This window comes from Podarcis vaucheri (assembly GCF_965113315.1).
Source record: "Podarcis vaucheri genome assembly, chromosome: 3".
NCBI classification, from domain to species: Eukaryota; Metazoa; Chordata; class Lepidosauria; order Squamata; family Lacertidae; genus Podarcis; species Podarcis vaucheri.
In genome coordinates, this window is record NC_138761.1 from 28,573,056 (window position 1) to 28,590,459 (window position 17,404).

General features: G+C 42.5%; 1 protein-coding gene and 1 long non-coding RNA gene across 7 annotated transcripts in view; both read right to left on the reverse strand.

Moving 5' to 3' along the window:
- Window positions 1–231: 231 nt before the first annotated feature.
- Window positions 232–13,375, reverse strand: LOC309529716. Its single transcript, XR_014218367.1, has 3 exons — window positions 13,242–13,375; window positions 11,404–11,461; window positions 232–1,124 (listed from the first exon to the last, which is right to left on the reverse strand). It is a non-coding gene; the product is annotated as an uncharacterized lncRNA (long non-coding RNA).
- Window positions 13,376–16,853: 3,478 nt separating this feature from the next.
- The window catches only part of LOC309529561 (spermatogenesis-associated protein 7 homolog), a 46,391-nt gene continuing 45,840 nt past the window's right edge, over window positions 16,854–17,404 (reverse strand). For 5 of the 6 annotated variants that reach the window (XM_082217901.1, XM_082217902.1, XM_082217903.1 and 2 more), the window contains one exon: window positions 16,856–17,379. In XM_082217901.1, the coding sequence (XP_082074027.1) occupies window positions 17,289–17,379 (91 nt within the window). In that variant the 3' untranslated portion in view covers window positions 16,856–17,288. Of the gene's footprint in view, window positions 17,380–17,404 lie in introns of all 6 variants that reach the window. The other variant, XM_082217906.1, reaches the window with a different exon arrangement.

Here is a 17,404-nt window from a genome sequence, read left to right on the forward strand (position 1 = left end):
AAGATGAGCACCGCAACCCCAGAGTTGGTCACGACTGGACTTAATGGTCAGGGGTCCCTTTACCTTTACCTTATCCATGTCTATTTAGAAGCAAGTGGACATAGCATTACAGTCCGACTTTGGACTGTATGGTGCCCTAGAAAAAGAAAATATATAAGAAGAGCCTCCTGATTCAAACCAATGGCCTATCTAGACCAGTGTTCTGTTCTCACGGTGGCCACCCAAAGACAGAGACAGAATAAAATCATTTTAATGATAATGACCATTTCATTATACTTAGCTTGAGTTTTAACCACAGTTGGCCGAAACAGTTGCATCCTTCTTTTCGTTTTGTACTGTTCTCCTAATGAACTTTTAAAATGCAGCCAGTTCATTTTCAGCTTCTCCTTGTGCCTCCTGTTCCTTCAATTTATGTCCTTGTTAGCTCATTCACATGACTCTGCTCAGACCAACTTCTTTCAGAACATAAAATTATACTCAGTGACGAGAAGGAAGGAGTGATGTATTCATTGTGTCTGGAAGTAGCCAGTGATGAGTTCCTACATTATTCATTCCAGGAAAAATTAGCACAAAGACTGGATCAGAATTGTTTTTGCTTTCATCTAGAAAATAGAAGTGCTACAGGAAGGAATTTTTTTACATCTGGCAAGTTAATCCTTGGAAGGAGGCTGTTCAGATAGTTGCTGTCCAGTGGCCTCAGGGTGTTTTAGAGTTCCCCCAAGCCTACTGACCACTCCCTTTTGTGTAAGGATGATGCTCTTACCAACAGTCAGAATGAGTTAATTATTAGGACATACAATATAAAAAATGTTTGAAAGGAGAAATCTAGGATTCAACCGCAATTCTCTTCAGATAGTACAATGATTCAAGTTAAGTTTCATTAATGTTTACAGTACTCTGAATGGCTCTCTACATTGTAAATTTCCTTCCTCTCTTATTATAAAGTCTGTTATGCTTGTTTGAGTCCGATGCTTCAGAAGACCATTTGTGACTTAAAAGGTGGTGGCTGTGTTGAGACAGCTTCTCCTGTGCTTCAAGCAAGTGTAACAGACAGGAGAATCTGGCAGATGAGGGCAGATGTTCAAATCATCCTTCAGGGCTTGAAAAATTCTTTGCATTTTTACCTAATTAAAACAAAAAACAAAAAGGGGGTGAAGAGAAAGTTTGTCAGGGCTATAAAAGTGTTGCACACATATATGTACTGTAGTTACATTCCTGTAACTGAACAATGCGGGGCAACAGGAATGTATTCTGTATGGGCCTCATTGCAATTTCAAAGAGCTTTCAGTTGTCAAACTGACTCTAGATATTCTGGAACAGGTACGTATGCCAACACCTACACTATCATCTATCCAAGTGACCAAGGCTGATCTGAACACGTATTGAAATGGGTCTAGATAATCAATGTCATCCATGAATTCCTGTAGCTGCCCCATCATGGCCCACTCCAACCCCTTTCCTAAAAAGGCAGTATTTGTGAGGGGTCAGTAATTAGTCCAGACCAATAGGTCCAGGGGCAGCTTCTTTAAGAGTGGTGGTACCACCATCTCGTTCAAGGCAATAGAGACAATCCCCTTCATTAATGAACTGGTAACCATTGAATGTCCTTCTCCCTGTCACATATGAATCATCTGTTCCTTGATTTAGATGTCTTGTGATTACATATCTTTTTGTCCAGACTTTCCATAAGATTGGACCCTGCTATTTCTGAATTATTGTTTTTGCATGTTTTTATAATGCTGTTTTATGATATTGTTTTATTGTATTCATGTTAGTTTTGTATACTGCTTTTAAATATTCAAAATATTTTTAAATGTTTAAATACTTAAAAGATTTTTAGAAATGCTTTTGAATAAATGAACAAAACATCTGGAGGGCATCAGGTTAGCATAGACAGACCTATGTCTTGCCAGCTTGACTCCCAGAAAGTTCACCTGTCCCCTCACCACATTTCCCTGCATTTTATAGATCCATTTTTGTTGTTTAATATCTGACTTAATGTGCTATTCAAGAATCATAATGCAAATACCTGTCCTTCCTTGTCCTTTCTCAGCCTTGGCTCTTGAATTTAATATCAAGAGCAGTACGCAGCAATCTAAATTTTTACACGATACCCGTAGAAACAATTTATGGGGAAGAAACAAAAAAACAAGAAATCCATCTTTTGTCACAATTGTGGTTGTTTCCTCATTTGCAAGTGTTTCCATTATGTACTTTTGGAGGCCTGAAATTTATTAATGTCACAGAAACAATTGCTCAAATTCAGTTGGCCAAAGAATCTCCCTGAATGGAAGTCGCTTGTGTTGATTGTCAATGTGAGGCAATTCAGGTGCGATCCTGGAAGCAACAAGCTGAGCTGAAATTTCTCAGAAGACTTTTTCCCCCATGAGAAATATTCTGAGGTTTTCCTCTCTCACTCTTCTTTTAGGGAAGAAGGTGAGAATCTTTCAGGACCTTCTCTGAATATTATTCGCTATTGTTTTCTGGCAGGAGACAAACACAAACCCCTCATCCTCCATCCTGGAATGACACTAGGCTCAGTACAGTATGAATGATAGAGAATGATAGCTAGGCTGCCAACACGGTGGCAGCTGTTGTCGCTTGCAGCAGCAGCAAAAATAAAAAGTAAAGAACCTTTTGGTGGAGCAGGGCGGGGGAGAAGGCATGCACAAAAAAGCCCCGCTGGATCAGACCAGTGGCCCATCTAGTCCTGTTCTCATTGACCAATCGGATGCCTGCGGAAAACCTGCAAGGGGGACCTGAGCGCATAAGCAGTCTCCCCTCCTGCAGTTTCTACCATTAGTATTCAGAAGCATACTGCATCCAATCGCAGAGGAAGAAGATAGCCCCCATGGTTTCTGGCCACTGATAGCTTTGTCCTCCACGAACTTGCCTAATCCTCTCTTATAGCCATCCAAGTTGGTGGCCATCGTTGTGGGAGGGAAATGAGCTGCATGAAGGTGTATTCTTTGTATGGGAGACTGAGAATATAAAAAAATGCAATCAATATTAAAATTAGTGAACACAATTGATCTATTTGAAAACAAGCAGGTGAGCACACATCAAAGTAGCCTTACTCTGAGAACAACACTGATGGTTAACACATTACATTTCCGACCCTCACAATTATGCCCAATAATTATGGGCTGTTCGTTGGCCTAGTTTCACACTTCACTAAGTTCTACTTTACTAGGATGGCCATATTTTAAAAAATGTAAAATTCCTGACACCCCAAAGTTGTTGAGCCCCAGAATCTCCAAGAGCTGATTCTTCTTCTTCTTAGAGCAGGGAAGAAAGGGATTCCCCCCCAACTTTTTTTTTAAAGCGTGAAAACCCCCCGGGAGACACCCCCCCCATGAAAATGGCCAGGCCCTATTGCACCCCTTTCTCCAACACGGCCCCCCGCCTTACTTTCCTCTCTACTACTCCCCACCCAGCTGCTCAGGCCCCCAACAGCCCTCAGAAATGTGTAGTGAGGCGCTGCAAACTCACCCACACCAACTTACCACAGATGGTTATGTCCCCCTTCCTCACAGTTTGCTGCCCTCGCTATCCAGGCCTATCCAGGTCTCGTTTAAACTCTTTCCTGCACACGCACACACACACACACACTGTTCCCTGCCCGCCCCCATCTCCGCCTCGACGGTGCTGCAGCTGGAAGTGGATGGTGGCCATGAATGGCTGCAGCCCACTCTGACAACATGAGGATGTGTTTGCTGCCATGTACCTGATGGGTGAGCCGAACCAACACCGCCACCTCAACCCCCTCAGGCGAGGTGGCTGTGCCAGCAGCTCCTGAGTGCCCAGTTGCAGACCCCCTCTCACTGCTTCTGCCACCATGACTCCGCGGGACACCCCTGGCACGGGGTCCCTTTTTAAACCAGCTGGGGCGGCTAGATCGCTGTGTCACCTTCTTCTTTCCACAGTGTCCTCACTCCCCCCCCCAGCTAAGGGAAATGACATTTTGTCACTTCTACTGCTGCTGGGGGGCAGCCTCCCCAGGAAATAAAAAAACAAAAACGGGGAGGGGCAGGTTGCCATACATTCGGGAAATTCCAGAGATTTCTCAACATTTTTCCAGGATGCTATTTTAGGCGTCCAATTTCTGTACAGTGGTACCTCAGGTTAAGAACTTACTTAGTTCTGGAGGTCTGTTCTTAACCTGAAACTATTCTTAACCTGAGGTACCACTTTAGCTAATGGGGCCTCCCACTGCTGCTGTGCCGCTGCTGTGTGATTTCTGTTCTCATCCTGAAGCAAAGTTCTTAACCTGAGGTACTATTTCTGGGTTAGCAGAGTCTGTAACCTGAAGCGTGTGTAACCTGAGGTGTGTGTAACCTGAGGTACCACTGTACATGTCTGAAATGTATGTATGGCAAGCCTAACTTTACTGCTTCCTGTCCAGAGAAACAAACAGTGCTGTATTGTCCCTGTGTGAATTGTAAAACACTTGCAATGTTCAACAGATACTCATTACATAAAACCGACAATCTCAGCTGTAACTATCATTGCCGACTCAGAAGTTAAGCTGTGTCCAGCTGAGCTAATCCATTCTATGTGTGTATATAAAATAAAATAAAATAATATTTATGCACAATGAACAAAAAAATAGCTATTTCTTTTTCACTGGCACTGCAGAAATGTTATTCTCTTTCAGGACTGCATTTAGGCTATATTAATATGCCTGGACTGTCTGACAGGGGGGGAAATGGGTTTATTTTGGGATTTAAATGGACACTTTGCTTTGGTTGCTGTGGAAACCCTAGATTCATTTAGGGACTTTAATAGTCCCTTCCACAGGGTTGCTGTGAGTACTTCTTCACATAATTAATCTGTGGATTCCTAGGATGTTGCGATGACGATGCTTACTAATATAATAGTATATATAGGTAATTGGTTAAAATACATGGAACAGCAGTATAGAAATGACTACAAAGTCATAATACCAAAAGTACATCCTCTATGTTCATAGACAGCACACTAAATTGTTAATAACAATAATTTATTATTTATACCCCAGCCACTCTGGGCGCCTCCTAACAGAATATTAAAAACATGATAAAACATCAAACATTAAAAACTTCTCTAAACAGGACTGCCTTCAGATGTCTTCTAAAAGTCAGATAGTTGTTTATTTCCTTGACATCTGATGGGAGGGCGTTCCACAGGGTGGGCACCACTACCAAGAAGGCCTGGTTCCCTGCAACCTCACTTTTCACAGGGACGGAACCACCAGAAGGCGCTTGGAGCTGGACCTCAGTATCTGGGCTCAATGACGGGGAGGGAGACGCTCCTTCAGGTATACTGGACTGAGGCTGTTTAGGGCTTTAAAGGTCAGCACCAACACTTTGAATTGTGCTTGGAAATGTACTGGGAGCGAATGTAGGTCTCTCAGGACTGGTGTTATATGGTCTCAGCGGCCACTCCCAGTCACCAGTCTAGCTGCTGCATTCTGGATTAATTGTAGTTTCAGAGCTAGTTGGGCTATTGATGATCCAATTTTTATGCTTTCTCGGTTGTTTCCCTTTTTTCCCTTAGCAATGTGGCACATTTGGAAATAGGGAGGCAGCTGACTGGGAACAACGGGAGAAAAGGCATGGCTACTTAGGGTGAAGACATCTCTCTTCCTGAACACTTGAAATATTTTAGTGACTTGTTTAAAATACAGCCACCCTACCTTTCTGTTCTACCCAGCTATTCAAGGTGATCAATATAATAATGAGTTAAAAACAAATCCAATACATCAAACTAAAATCTCAAAAAGAAAACAGCAGAAAAAAATTATGATGCCAGAATTGGAAGATTCCTCAAAAGTCGTCAAATCCAACCCCCAGCCAATGCAGAATATCCATTAGTGGAATTTCTTTACAGTGAATAAATGTGGGACTCCCTTGTCCCCTTGTTTCTTGTAGAGAGAAATGCTGAGCTACGAGATCAGACCACAGAAGCCGTAAAATAACTGCTGTGCCCTCACCTTACTCAGTTATATATAATTTTTGTGCAGTTTTTAGTGAGGGAGCACTTTTGAGATGCTGTATGTTTAAAGCCATTACACAAATAGCAGCAATATGAGGCAACCCTCTCATTTAACTCCACAGCTTTCCCAGAAAGAATTTACTGAGAAAGACACCTCACAGAAAACAAATCAGGATTGCAGCTCTTGAGCTTATTACCATCCATTGCACAAAGTAGTGTGCACTTTACAGATACATCTTGGTGGCTAATTTTTTTTTTTTTAAAAAAAGGGGGGAAGAGCTCTTTCTGCTTTGCTGGATTGTTGGCGTTACTTACCCAGGGAGGCTCAGTAAAGTTCTCAAAAATATTTATCACAGACATATTATGGCCTCTTTGGCTGAAACGTGTTCAAGTCATAGATACTAAGGCTGCAGGTGATAAATGTTCTTTAATGGCTCATTATTCTGCTCTGCAAGTGACTCTTTATGAGGACAATGAAAAGTAGACTTCTACATATATCAGTGTCAAAGCAGAGCAACTTAGATTGTAACCCTAAACACACTTACCCAGGAATAAGGCCTATTGAATACAGCTGGACTTACTTCTGAGTAAGCATGCATAGGGTTGCACTAATATACAACATACAATAGGGGAGTGCAACCAAATAAGAGGATGTTAGACAAAAACGTGTGGATTTTTTGATGAATATTGACAACTGAAGATGTAAAACACAAGAACATATGGAAGGGAACATTCATGGCTTGTGAAGGAAGTAGAAGTATCCTAAATCATCATCATCTTTTAAAAATACCCATTAATTGGATTAAGTTCTAAGGAAGTGCTTAAAATCCTGTCATAAAAAGAACTTACGGTATAAGTGCACCAAATGTCTGGTGTCTGGATTTAAAGTAGTTTTTTGTGGGGCAGGCAGAATATTCTCTAGGAAAAAAGGAATGTTTCAAGAATGTTCACCTTTTGTGTGTTTCCACAACAGGTGTAGCTACAAACACACACAGACACAAAGGGGTTTACACCTGAGTTGAATAGGATTCAGAATGCAGGAGTCTGATTGGTCCTAGAAAAATAGGGTCCAGAATGCAGCAGTCTGATTGGTCCACGGGAGCCACCCAATCCAGCTCCAGGTGGAAGTGAATCTGCAACCTGATTGGCCTACAGGTGAATCCCGGAAGTAGCCAATCATGTGGGGCCTATTGTGTAAACAATGTATATAAAGCAGACATTCCATTCCTCCTCACCACTATGAGCTGAATAAAGAGCATGAAATCCACTCTCTACTCCAAGTATATTTCAATAATGTACAGTGGTACCTCAGTTTTCAAACGTAATCCGTTCTGGAAGACCGTTCGAGTTCTGAAACGTTTGAAAACCAAAAACTCAATATGGAAGCCTCAAAACAGAAAACTCAAAACGGAAAACGGCGTACTGTTTTTAACACTTGTTTGGGAGCTGCCCAGAGTGGCTGGGGAGGCTCAGCCTGATGGGCGGGGTATAAATAATAAATTATTATTATTATTATTATTAGGAAGCAGACTTGAAAGTTTGACTTCCGAGGCACATTCAAAAATGGAAGCATTTATGGTGCTTGAGTTCCGAAACGTTCATCAACAGAGACGTTTTAAAACAGAGGTACCATTGTATATACATAGAAACATAGGAAGCTTCCTTATACCAAGTCAGACTGTTGGTCCATGTAGCTCAGTACTGTCTACACTGACTGGAAACAGCTTTTTTGGATTTCAGGCAGGGCTCTCCACCAGCCCTACCCAGAGCTGCCAGGGATTGAACCTGGGATCATCTGCAAAGCAGATGCTGTATCACTGAGCTGCGGTCCTTCTGCTAACAAATATACAACTTTGGTACAACAAAGAAAGAAGAAAAAACCCACCCAAGTTTCAGAGTATATTGTCAAAGAATTGTATTTGTGTGTAGGACCGACCCAAGGCATTTTGGCACCTGAGGTGAATCACAAAATGGCGCCTCCCCTGCCAGGGAAGAAGGAGTGAGTGAAGAGCTACATCAGGAGCAAGAGGGAATAGGAGCCTATTCTTTTCAGAAACAGTGTGAACCCTGGGGAACGCAAAACAGGAATCCCTCAAGGAATCACAGAGTTCAAAACTCATGCATGTTTAGTCAGAAATAGGTTTCACTGGGATCAAAGGTGCTTGCATTCAAAGACAGGATCCTGCTGTGACATGGCTCAAAGGATAGGAGTCATTCTTGGGTGCCCTGCGGGCAGAGGATTTGCAATGGCAGCTCACGAAGTTTCGGCTGCAAAGATTGACAGAATTTAGTTCACTGCTTGCCAGGAGCAGCCCAAGCCATTTTGCTGCCTATGGTGAATTCGCAGGGATGGTGCATTCCCCATTCTGTGCCCAAAATCTGACTAAACTGGTAGCTGGATCTTACTTCAGCAATGGCGATAAAACAAAGTCTTCCACTGCACTCGAGGGCAGCAAGCTAGCTTAGAAGATGCAGGGCAGATCACATGGCACACATTTCTAGCCAATTTCCGCCCCTCAGAATTTGCCACCTGAGGCAGCTGCCTCACTCTGCCGGCCCTGTTTGTATGTATGTTTGTTTGTGTATGTTTGTGTGTATTACTTGAAGGTCAACATGTTCAAATATCAGATCTTTCAGTGTGATTATATGAAAATGTCTTCATATCACGCAGGATTTGACTTCAAGAGGGATGAATTCAGAACTAACTGCCTAGCCAGTGACAATATAAATCCATTCATTTTGATGAACCATTTTGCGAAGTGCCGTTATCTAAAAAGAAAAATAACCTAAAATTCTTCCCTGATTGTGCTTTAACAGATTTTGTACAGCCCCACTAACTGTTACTCACACTAATGTCTGAACACTACCGTCACCAAAACTACCCATTCCACTTAGAATGACATGAAGCCACTCTACAACCTAATTACTTTGCAATTATCTAGATTACCTCTTAATCGTCCTTTATAGTGAACATAGTTAACTCCCACATAACCTCTTGTTTCAGAGAACACTGTCGAAGAACTCTAGCGCTTAACAACAAGATGAAACAGCCTTGTGGTTTTAGGATATCTAGTGCAATTTGCAGCTGTTTCCTGGTTTGCAAAAAAACACACCAAAACAGCAACAACAAACAAACCCCACCCACACAATCCCAGTTTGTTTTGGCAATTGGGAGTTCTGGTGCTGAGTGATGGCAAACCTGAAATGGGAATGTGATTTTGGGGCTGGCACAAAGAAAATTTACAAGATGGTTCAAGGGGAAGTGGAAGGTTTAGCTTACTCATGTGGTGGCTTCCCTTCCCCCCCTTTTTGTTTTATGTCCATTTTGGGAGGACACTTAGCTGGCCAGCCACTTGCAAGAGTTCTGCTGGCAAGTGGTTTCTGATGGGTAGACAGTGGCGATGAGTTCCAACTGGAACGTCATAGTGGAAACCTACATAGTGCATCTTTTTGGAGCAGGGAACTCATCAGTGCTCCATCAGCAGAGCTTTCATTCTGGCTGGCCAGCTTCCTAATCTCTATTACTCTCCCCCTGCCCCCTGAGACAAGGAATCAGAAGGAATCCACTGCTCCACCATACTACATACATTTTGTTGTTGTTGTCGTTTAGTCGTGTCCGACTCTTCGTGACCCCATGGACCAGAGCATGCCAGGCACTCCTGTCTTCCACTGCCTCCCACAGTTTGGTCAGAACTACATACATACCTAAGGCAAATTCAGTCTTCCCTCCTCTCAGAATTACCTCATCTTCCTGGAGGCAAAATGCTGTTTTTCAACTCACCCTCTATGAGTTGAATTGGGGTATTTGATTGATTGGGGTAGGGAATTTTCTATCAGCCCTAATAAGATCCTTGTGGGCTTCCTGAAAGCATGTGGTTGGTCACTATGAGAATAGAAAACTGGACTAGAAATGTCTTTGGTCTGAACTCAGTAGGCCTCGTCTGATGTTCTCCAGAAGCTGAGAAAATAGTCATTACCCAGTGTCCCATAATTGTGGAATCATTTTAAAACAATAATGACTATACAGGAAATTAGTTTATGTTAGATAAGCATAAACAGGAGGGCAACAACTGCAAACATTTGTGAGGATAGGGTTTGGGGGCAGGGAGACAGAATATTTTCATGAGTGAGCCACCCTGCTCCACACGATGTCAGTAAACTGTAGTGTCGCCTGTCTTAGGAGGGACACTTTGCCATTCTGCCCCACCAAACCAGCCGCTACTGCATGCTGCTCAAAAGTTCCTGCAGTGTTCCTCCCCTGCTAGGGTTGCCATATTTCAAAAAGTAAAAACCAAGACACCCCGAAAGTTGTTGAACTTTTCTTTTTTGCAAATGCAAACACACACACACAAATTTTCTTTGCCAAAGATCCAGGACAAACCACCACCTCCCAAAAATTCCCCCCAGATGTCACTTCCACCTTTCAAATCCCGTAATGTCCAGGAAAATCCAGTCATATGGCAGCCCTATCCCCCACTTCTTCTGTTGCTGCAGCATGGACAGCACAAGCAAGAGTTGGACTTGTTTCACCATCCAGATCTGGGTTCGCTGTTTGTTTCTCTCCAAACGAATAAACCTAGTATTTGAAGATTGTTTCAGGAAACAAACAAGCTGGACTCTGTATTGCTTTGTTTGCCATGCAGCAGGAGCAGGGGAGGAGCACCGCGAGCACTTTTGAGAAGCGTGTACCAGCGCACTGCTCATTCACATCAAACCACTGGTGATGTGTGAACTGGACCAACGAATGCATCTTTAACTGAGATTTGCATTACGGCGAACAGTGCTATGACGTTTTCATTTTGGATTACAAGACTCCCTCCCTGATCCCCCCCATAACATTTTTTATTTTTATTTGAAGATGCAGCCACGCCTGGTGCTGCCTTGTATTTGCCTGGTTCCTCTTAACATGCACTTTGCACCATCAAAGCAGGTTTCGAGGAAGGCCCTTTGAAGCCAAGTGGACTTCAAAGTTGGTGGCAAGGCTTTGTAGTTCAGCTCATGCATCTAACTGACTCGTTTCTAAAACTGGAGGATTACAAATCCTCACTGGCTTTATCTGTTGCTTCAAACAGGAGAAATGCATAGTGGCAGGCTTGCTTTGCAATAAGGGCCTTCCTTCACTTAAAGGAGGACCTGGACAGCTGCATACTTCATCAAATGCTAAGTTACATTATCGGTTTATCGCCAAGGGGAGGGAAGGATGGAGGTTGGGGTTGTTGTTTTTTGCCTGCATCACATATAATCCACTCTGGAGCTGTTAATTCATTCATTAGGCACCTAATTGTATTCTCTTTTTAATTAAAAAGGGTAGCAGCCCAAATGGTATATATTGTTATTCGATCTACGTAGATGCAGGGCTACTGCACTGCTGGTAACAGCACGTTTAATTACACACACAGGGAGACACAAATGTGTGTGTATGCTCACCTCATCAAGGTCATACCTTCTCTTTCTAGTGTGCATCTGAAATACATGGCTCACTGCCCTTAGAAAGAGAATGAAAAATGTACATCAGCAGAGACATGAAAGAGAGCCAAAATAAAGCAATGAAAGCAGCAACAAGAAAAATAGATGCTGGCCTATTTTTCAAAGCAGTCAAGAGAAATCCTGGTTCTACCCTAGGATTTCCACTTTAATGTTATCAAAAAAAAGTAAGGGCCACCGCCATAGAAACAACTTTAAGGTTTTCTTCACATATTATGTTTGTGTAATACATAAGAAGATCTACAGAGCAGTCCTACGGATGTCATTTCAGAAGCAAGTCCCTTTCACTTCAGTGGAGTTTACTCCTGAGTAAGTGTGTACAGGATCGCAGAGACAGCACATGTAGAGCTTTGCACCTAAACATTTTATTTATTAAATGGGGTGTGTGTGCTTTGTGCATGGAAATGATTACTGCCAAGTCATTGACTCTTTTCCTGACGTATCACACTTTGACCAGTTGATTTACATCTTGTGCTATGTTAACTTCTGATGTTGAGATCGAAGAATGTTTGGTAGGCTTTGTTAGTGTTTTGTAGAGAAATATAGAGAAATATATACATGACTTAAAAGAAAAGAAAAAGAAAAAAATGAGCAACACAAAATGGTGAAAAAATGGAAAAACTAGAGGTCGCCTTTATGGCTATCTTGTGGGAACCCATCCTTGAAAGATTCCATGTTGGAAGTGTCAGCCTACAAGAAGAAATGCTAGATATTTGTGCTTGGGCCCATTTGCTGGAGTATTTTACCGCCTACATTGCTACTTTGTGTGAAAGTTTTCAAAGTTTTGAGGAACAAGTATTTGACCTTAGTGATGTCATGAGTAGAAATCATGTCTTCAACAGCAAAAAAACCCCCACTAAACACTTCCACAAGCCCATGTCTGATGAAGCATGAGCGAATAAAGTTGTTTTGGAAGGCTCTCAAAAGTTCAGAGCAGAATCATTTTATCCAATTATTAATAGATTACTCACTTGCATGAAGTTCACATATTAGTGCCTACAAAGTTGCACTCAGCAAGTTTCGATTCCTCAGCAATTTAACTGAGATGTCGAGTGAAAACATCTTCAATGCTGCTACAGATTTACAAGAATGTTACCCCAAAGACCTTGTTAAATCATTTCCTTAAGCATTTTCTTTCCAGTTTAAGTGTTTTGTGAAACCATCATGTTTGCCACTGCCTTCCCTAAACATTATATGAGATAACAAAATGGAGAGCACTTTCCTAAATGTAGATGTTGCCCTCCGAATTTACTTGTGGTTGCCCATCACCAACTTCGGTGCCGAGAGGTGGTTTTCAAAAATGGCACAAAGAAAAAATGAAGGGCAAGCATGCTGAATGCAAGACTAAACACTTTGGTGCTGATGAGTGCAGAAGCAAGTCTTCTGTGCAGCCTAGCGTTTGAGAACATAATCAATGACTTTACAGAAGCAAAGGCAAGAAAAGGTCAACAGTAAGGTAAAGCTTCTTTTCTGTCTAACTCTTCATCATTTCACCTGGTACCAGACAACATATGTGCGCTGTTAATTTTTAGGCACCTAACTCGCAACATTTCTTTTTATACTGCACTTTTCTAGTGCGTTGTCTGCCATTGTTTTATTATTACCGCTGTGTTGCTAGTGGGTTTTGAGTTTTTATACTGCAACAGACATATACACATATCTGAGCAGTGTACAATTCTGAAAACCCATGATTGACTGGGACTGTAGTCCAACAACATTCAGAAGTTCACAGATTAGCCACCCTTGAATTAATTAACGATTAGAAAAAACTGAGTACTCACTCCTTGCGGAAACAGCTTCTCCTCAAAATGTCACTTGCAAGTTCCTGGAGAAACTGAAGGTACTTCAACTCTTCTTCTCTTCATAAGCATGAAACAGAATACCAAGATAAGTAAATTAAAGAAATACTGCTTTTTATGCGTTACCAATTTTGCTAGCAACTTCAACATTAGATGAAAGGCAGATCAATGGGCATGACCTGTCAAATTTAAGCATTTTGCAGACCCACTGATTTGAATGCGACAATAAAGCTAATAGGTGTTACTCTTGCATTTATTTATTTTTAACGTTGTGATTGCTTCAAATACTGTCAGGGAACTGACATCAGAGCGAGAGGCGAAGGGGAGGCTCCCAGATTCTGCGGGCGAAGGACCCAGCACCAGGGGAAGATGCAGCTCGGTAGAGGAGGAAGGAAATCAGCGCAACACCAGGGATAAAGGGGGGCAAATGGGGGAAGCGGAGGGAGAGCTCTGGGATTCTTCTCTGGAGATTAGTGAGGAGAGCACAGGCCCTCCACTACCCACGCCCTCCCTGCGCAGAAGACTCCCGCGCAGTGAGAGAAGGCGGCGACTGGGAGTCAGACAGCTTTTATGCTGGAAAAGGTTTAAGAAACGCCCACAGACAGATTCTGCCAGCGACTGAGACAGCCACACGGAGATGGGCTGTGCAGTCAGAACGGTTTAACCAAGGCAATTAAGCCTAGAGAGGCGGCAGTTTACGCACGAGTAACTCATACCCATTACAAATACCATGAAGCATTTCAGAGGCCCTGGCTTCAACTTATGCCATGTCATGGAGATCCCATTTCACCTCTGGAATTCCAAAAATCTATCTGAGACTCCCCACTTTGCTGTGGGACTCAGGAGTCATCTGAATCCAACACATACCCCTATTAGATATGCCGAACTTGAACATACTAAAAAGGGCCCCATTTGCAATATACATTTAAAGCAGTATCATACCACTTTAAATAGTCATGGCGTCTCCCAAAGAATCCGGGGAACTGTAGTCTGTTAATGGTGTTGAGAGTTTTTAGGAGACCCTCCCCCTAGTCCCCTCACAGAACTATAATTCGCAGAGTGGTTTAACAGTCAATCCCTCTTCCCAGGGAGCCCTGGGAATTGTAGTTATGTAGGATGAATGGAATACAACTCAGTACCCTTAACAAACTACAGTTCCCAGGATTCTGTGCAGGGAGCCATGGCTGTTTAAAGTGGTACATGACTGTTTTAGATGTATCGTGCAGATGGGGCCTAGGGCTATTGGTCCCTTCAGCCAACTTACAGGCTACTTCACAGCCTCATGTAGTTACTGCACTAAAATCCTTTAATTGCCAGTGATAGAACAAGACAGAACCAGTTGCAGGCTAAGTCTGCTCTGTCTCTGAGGCACAAAATGTCACATCAATATGGGAACTAAGTGAGAGAATCAGGAAATAAGGCAGGAGGAGAAAGTCAGTGACACAAAAGAAAAACATAGTTTGAAGGGAACACACCTTCAACCAGCAAGGAAATCAATGCAGAGAGTAAGGAGTTAGAGCAGGAGAGAAGCACAGCAGCAGAAATGATATTTATTTTGAAGAAATAAAGACTTCACTTTTACATAAGTCCAGACTCTTCATTAATAGTAAACTCTTTTAAAAGCACTTATCCAACTTTGACTGTACTGCGGTCTATGAACCAGACACATCCTCCTTCTTTTTCCTTGTACGCCTATATTGTACTGATCACTGACAATAGCTAGCTTCCTGCTAGATGCATTATGTGAACCAACAGTGGTCTAACCACTGTTTTCTTTCTAGAAAAGTACCCTCTTTTAATAGGGAAGCTCATAAGGTACACAGTGTGTACGCATGCACAGAGAAAATATCCCAGAAATCTGTATGAGGAAAGGTATTTGAGAATTGACCATAACTATCTCAGGTGCGGACGCGGGTGGCGCTGTGGGTAAAAGCCTCAGCGCCTAGGGCTTGCCGATCGTAAGGTCGGCGGTTCGAATCCCCGCGGCGGGGTGCGCTCCCGCTGCTCGGTCCCAGCGCCTGCCAACCTAGCAGTTCGAAAGTACCTCCGGGTGCAAGTAGATAAATAGGTACCGCTTACCAGCGGGAAGGTAAACGGCGTTCCGTGTGCTGCGCTGGCTCGCCAGATGCAGCTTTGTCATGCTGGCCACGTGACCCGGAAGTGTCTCCGGACAGCGCTGGCCCCCGGCTTATAGATGTGAGATGGGCGCACAAACCCCAGAGTCTGTCAAGACTGGCCCGTTCGGGCAGGGGTACCTTTACCTTTACCTTTATCTCAGGTGCAGTTCTTACAATATAAACAACACATACACACTCCTTGCATTTATTGGTTTGTTTGTTTTACATGTCAATATTGTTTACAAAAGAAGTGCACTACATATCAAATTTGAGCCTGCTTTCTGCTTGGATGTAGATAATAAAAAATATTTATTATTTTAAATAAAATAGGGCAAATGCTCAGGTACAGGCAGCTCCCATTCTGTGCACATTCAAAGCATGTGCATGCCATTTTCTGACCCGGAAGAGGGCAGGGCATAACAGGGGAAGGGGGGGCTTAATGCAACCCTTGTGCAAGTCAGGGTTTGCCTGTATAAGCTTCAGTGTTTAAAATCTGTGAGTCCCTGATCAAATTTCACAATAGGTTCATAAGGGAGGTGGATGGCGTCCTTCATGCTGTTGGAAAGTTTTTTTTGATCCAGTGGAGACTTTCAGCAGTGGAACAGGGAGGGAAGGGATATTTGCTGATTCTCCCTCCCACTGCAGTCGCCTGACCCCATTCCCCACCCCACAGTCTACTCCAAAGGGTTGAGGGACCCTTCAGAACTTCACAGGAGGTGAGGTGGGGCTGTGGGACAGAGAAAGAATCAGCAAAAATTGCCTTCATCCCTGTTCTGCTGAAAGAAGACTTCACTGAATCAAGGACCTTCTGACAGCATAAGGGTTACAATTGCGCTGTTTCTGATCTTGTGAAAAATAAGTGAAAACCCAGGCAAATTAGTCTCCCAATGGTGCCCTATTGCCCATTGCTTTACCAAAGAGGCAAAACTATGATGTTCATTGTTGAGCCTTGCTTTGAAAGGTGCAAAACAGGTCTGGAAATTTTTGCTTAGGAAGGAATAGGCTAATCACACCATTTTTATACCAGCGTTTGTCTTTTGAAGCTCAGGAAGGCACTTTTGATTATACATGTGCTTTTGTGATATCTTAGGAACATAGGAAGCTGCCTTAAAGTGAGCCCACAACTGGGCCCATCTAACTCAGTATTGTCTACTGACGAGCCCTGGATCCCAAGGGTTTCAGGCAAGGCCTCTCTCCCAGCCTTGCTTGGAAATGTCAGGGTTTGACTCCCTTCTGCATTCCAAGCAGAGGCTCTAACACTGAGCTACAGTCCTTCCCTGCATTCTGAAACTCCTCTTATTTTCCATTTTTAAAAATTTGCATTAATCAGGAATATCCAAAAAGAAAAGTAAAAGGAGAAACTTTATGTTCAGACATTTTTCTTTACTATTTTCTTAAAGGGTAAAATATGGCAAAATGAAAGGATATTGTGTACCTCAAGATCTCTAACTACATTACTTTAACTGAACATATTATTTGTGATTTTATGGTCTCTTTTTTTGCAGGGAGAATACTGGATTGGATGATTCAGCAATTATTGTTGGGTGATTCAGCAGTTATGTTTTTAAACACACATTGTCATATGCTTTAGGGACAGCTCAGTCAGTAGAGCATGAGACTTAGTCTCAGGGCTGTGGGTTTAAGCCCCATGTTGGGCAAATGGATTCTATGATTCTACTGTTTATTTTAAGGCTAGGTCTGTTTTAGATCAAAATACTTGATCTTGAAATACTAGATTTCCCAAGTACAATTTTCAATTACTTTCATACCAGTTAGAGTTAACAGCACCTAATTTCTATTCACTGTTTTTTAAAAAACCTTTAGCCATTCCTGTTTGTAATTGCTTTTTAAAATCACACTATGCTCAAGACCATAATTGCTTATATTTCTGAATATTTCTGCTCGTGTAATTTCATTCAGCACCCAAACAGGGAACAACAACCTTGACTGGATGCCTCACAGAGTAATCTGCATAAGATCTTACACATTCATCTTCCGAAGACCTGAAAAATGAAAAATGAAATGTTG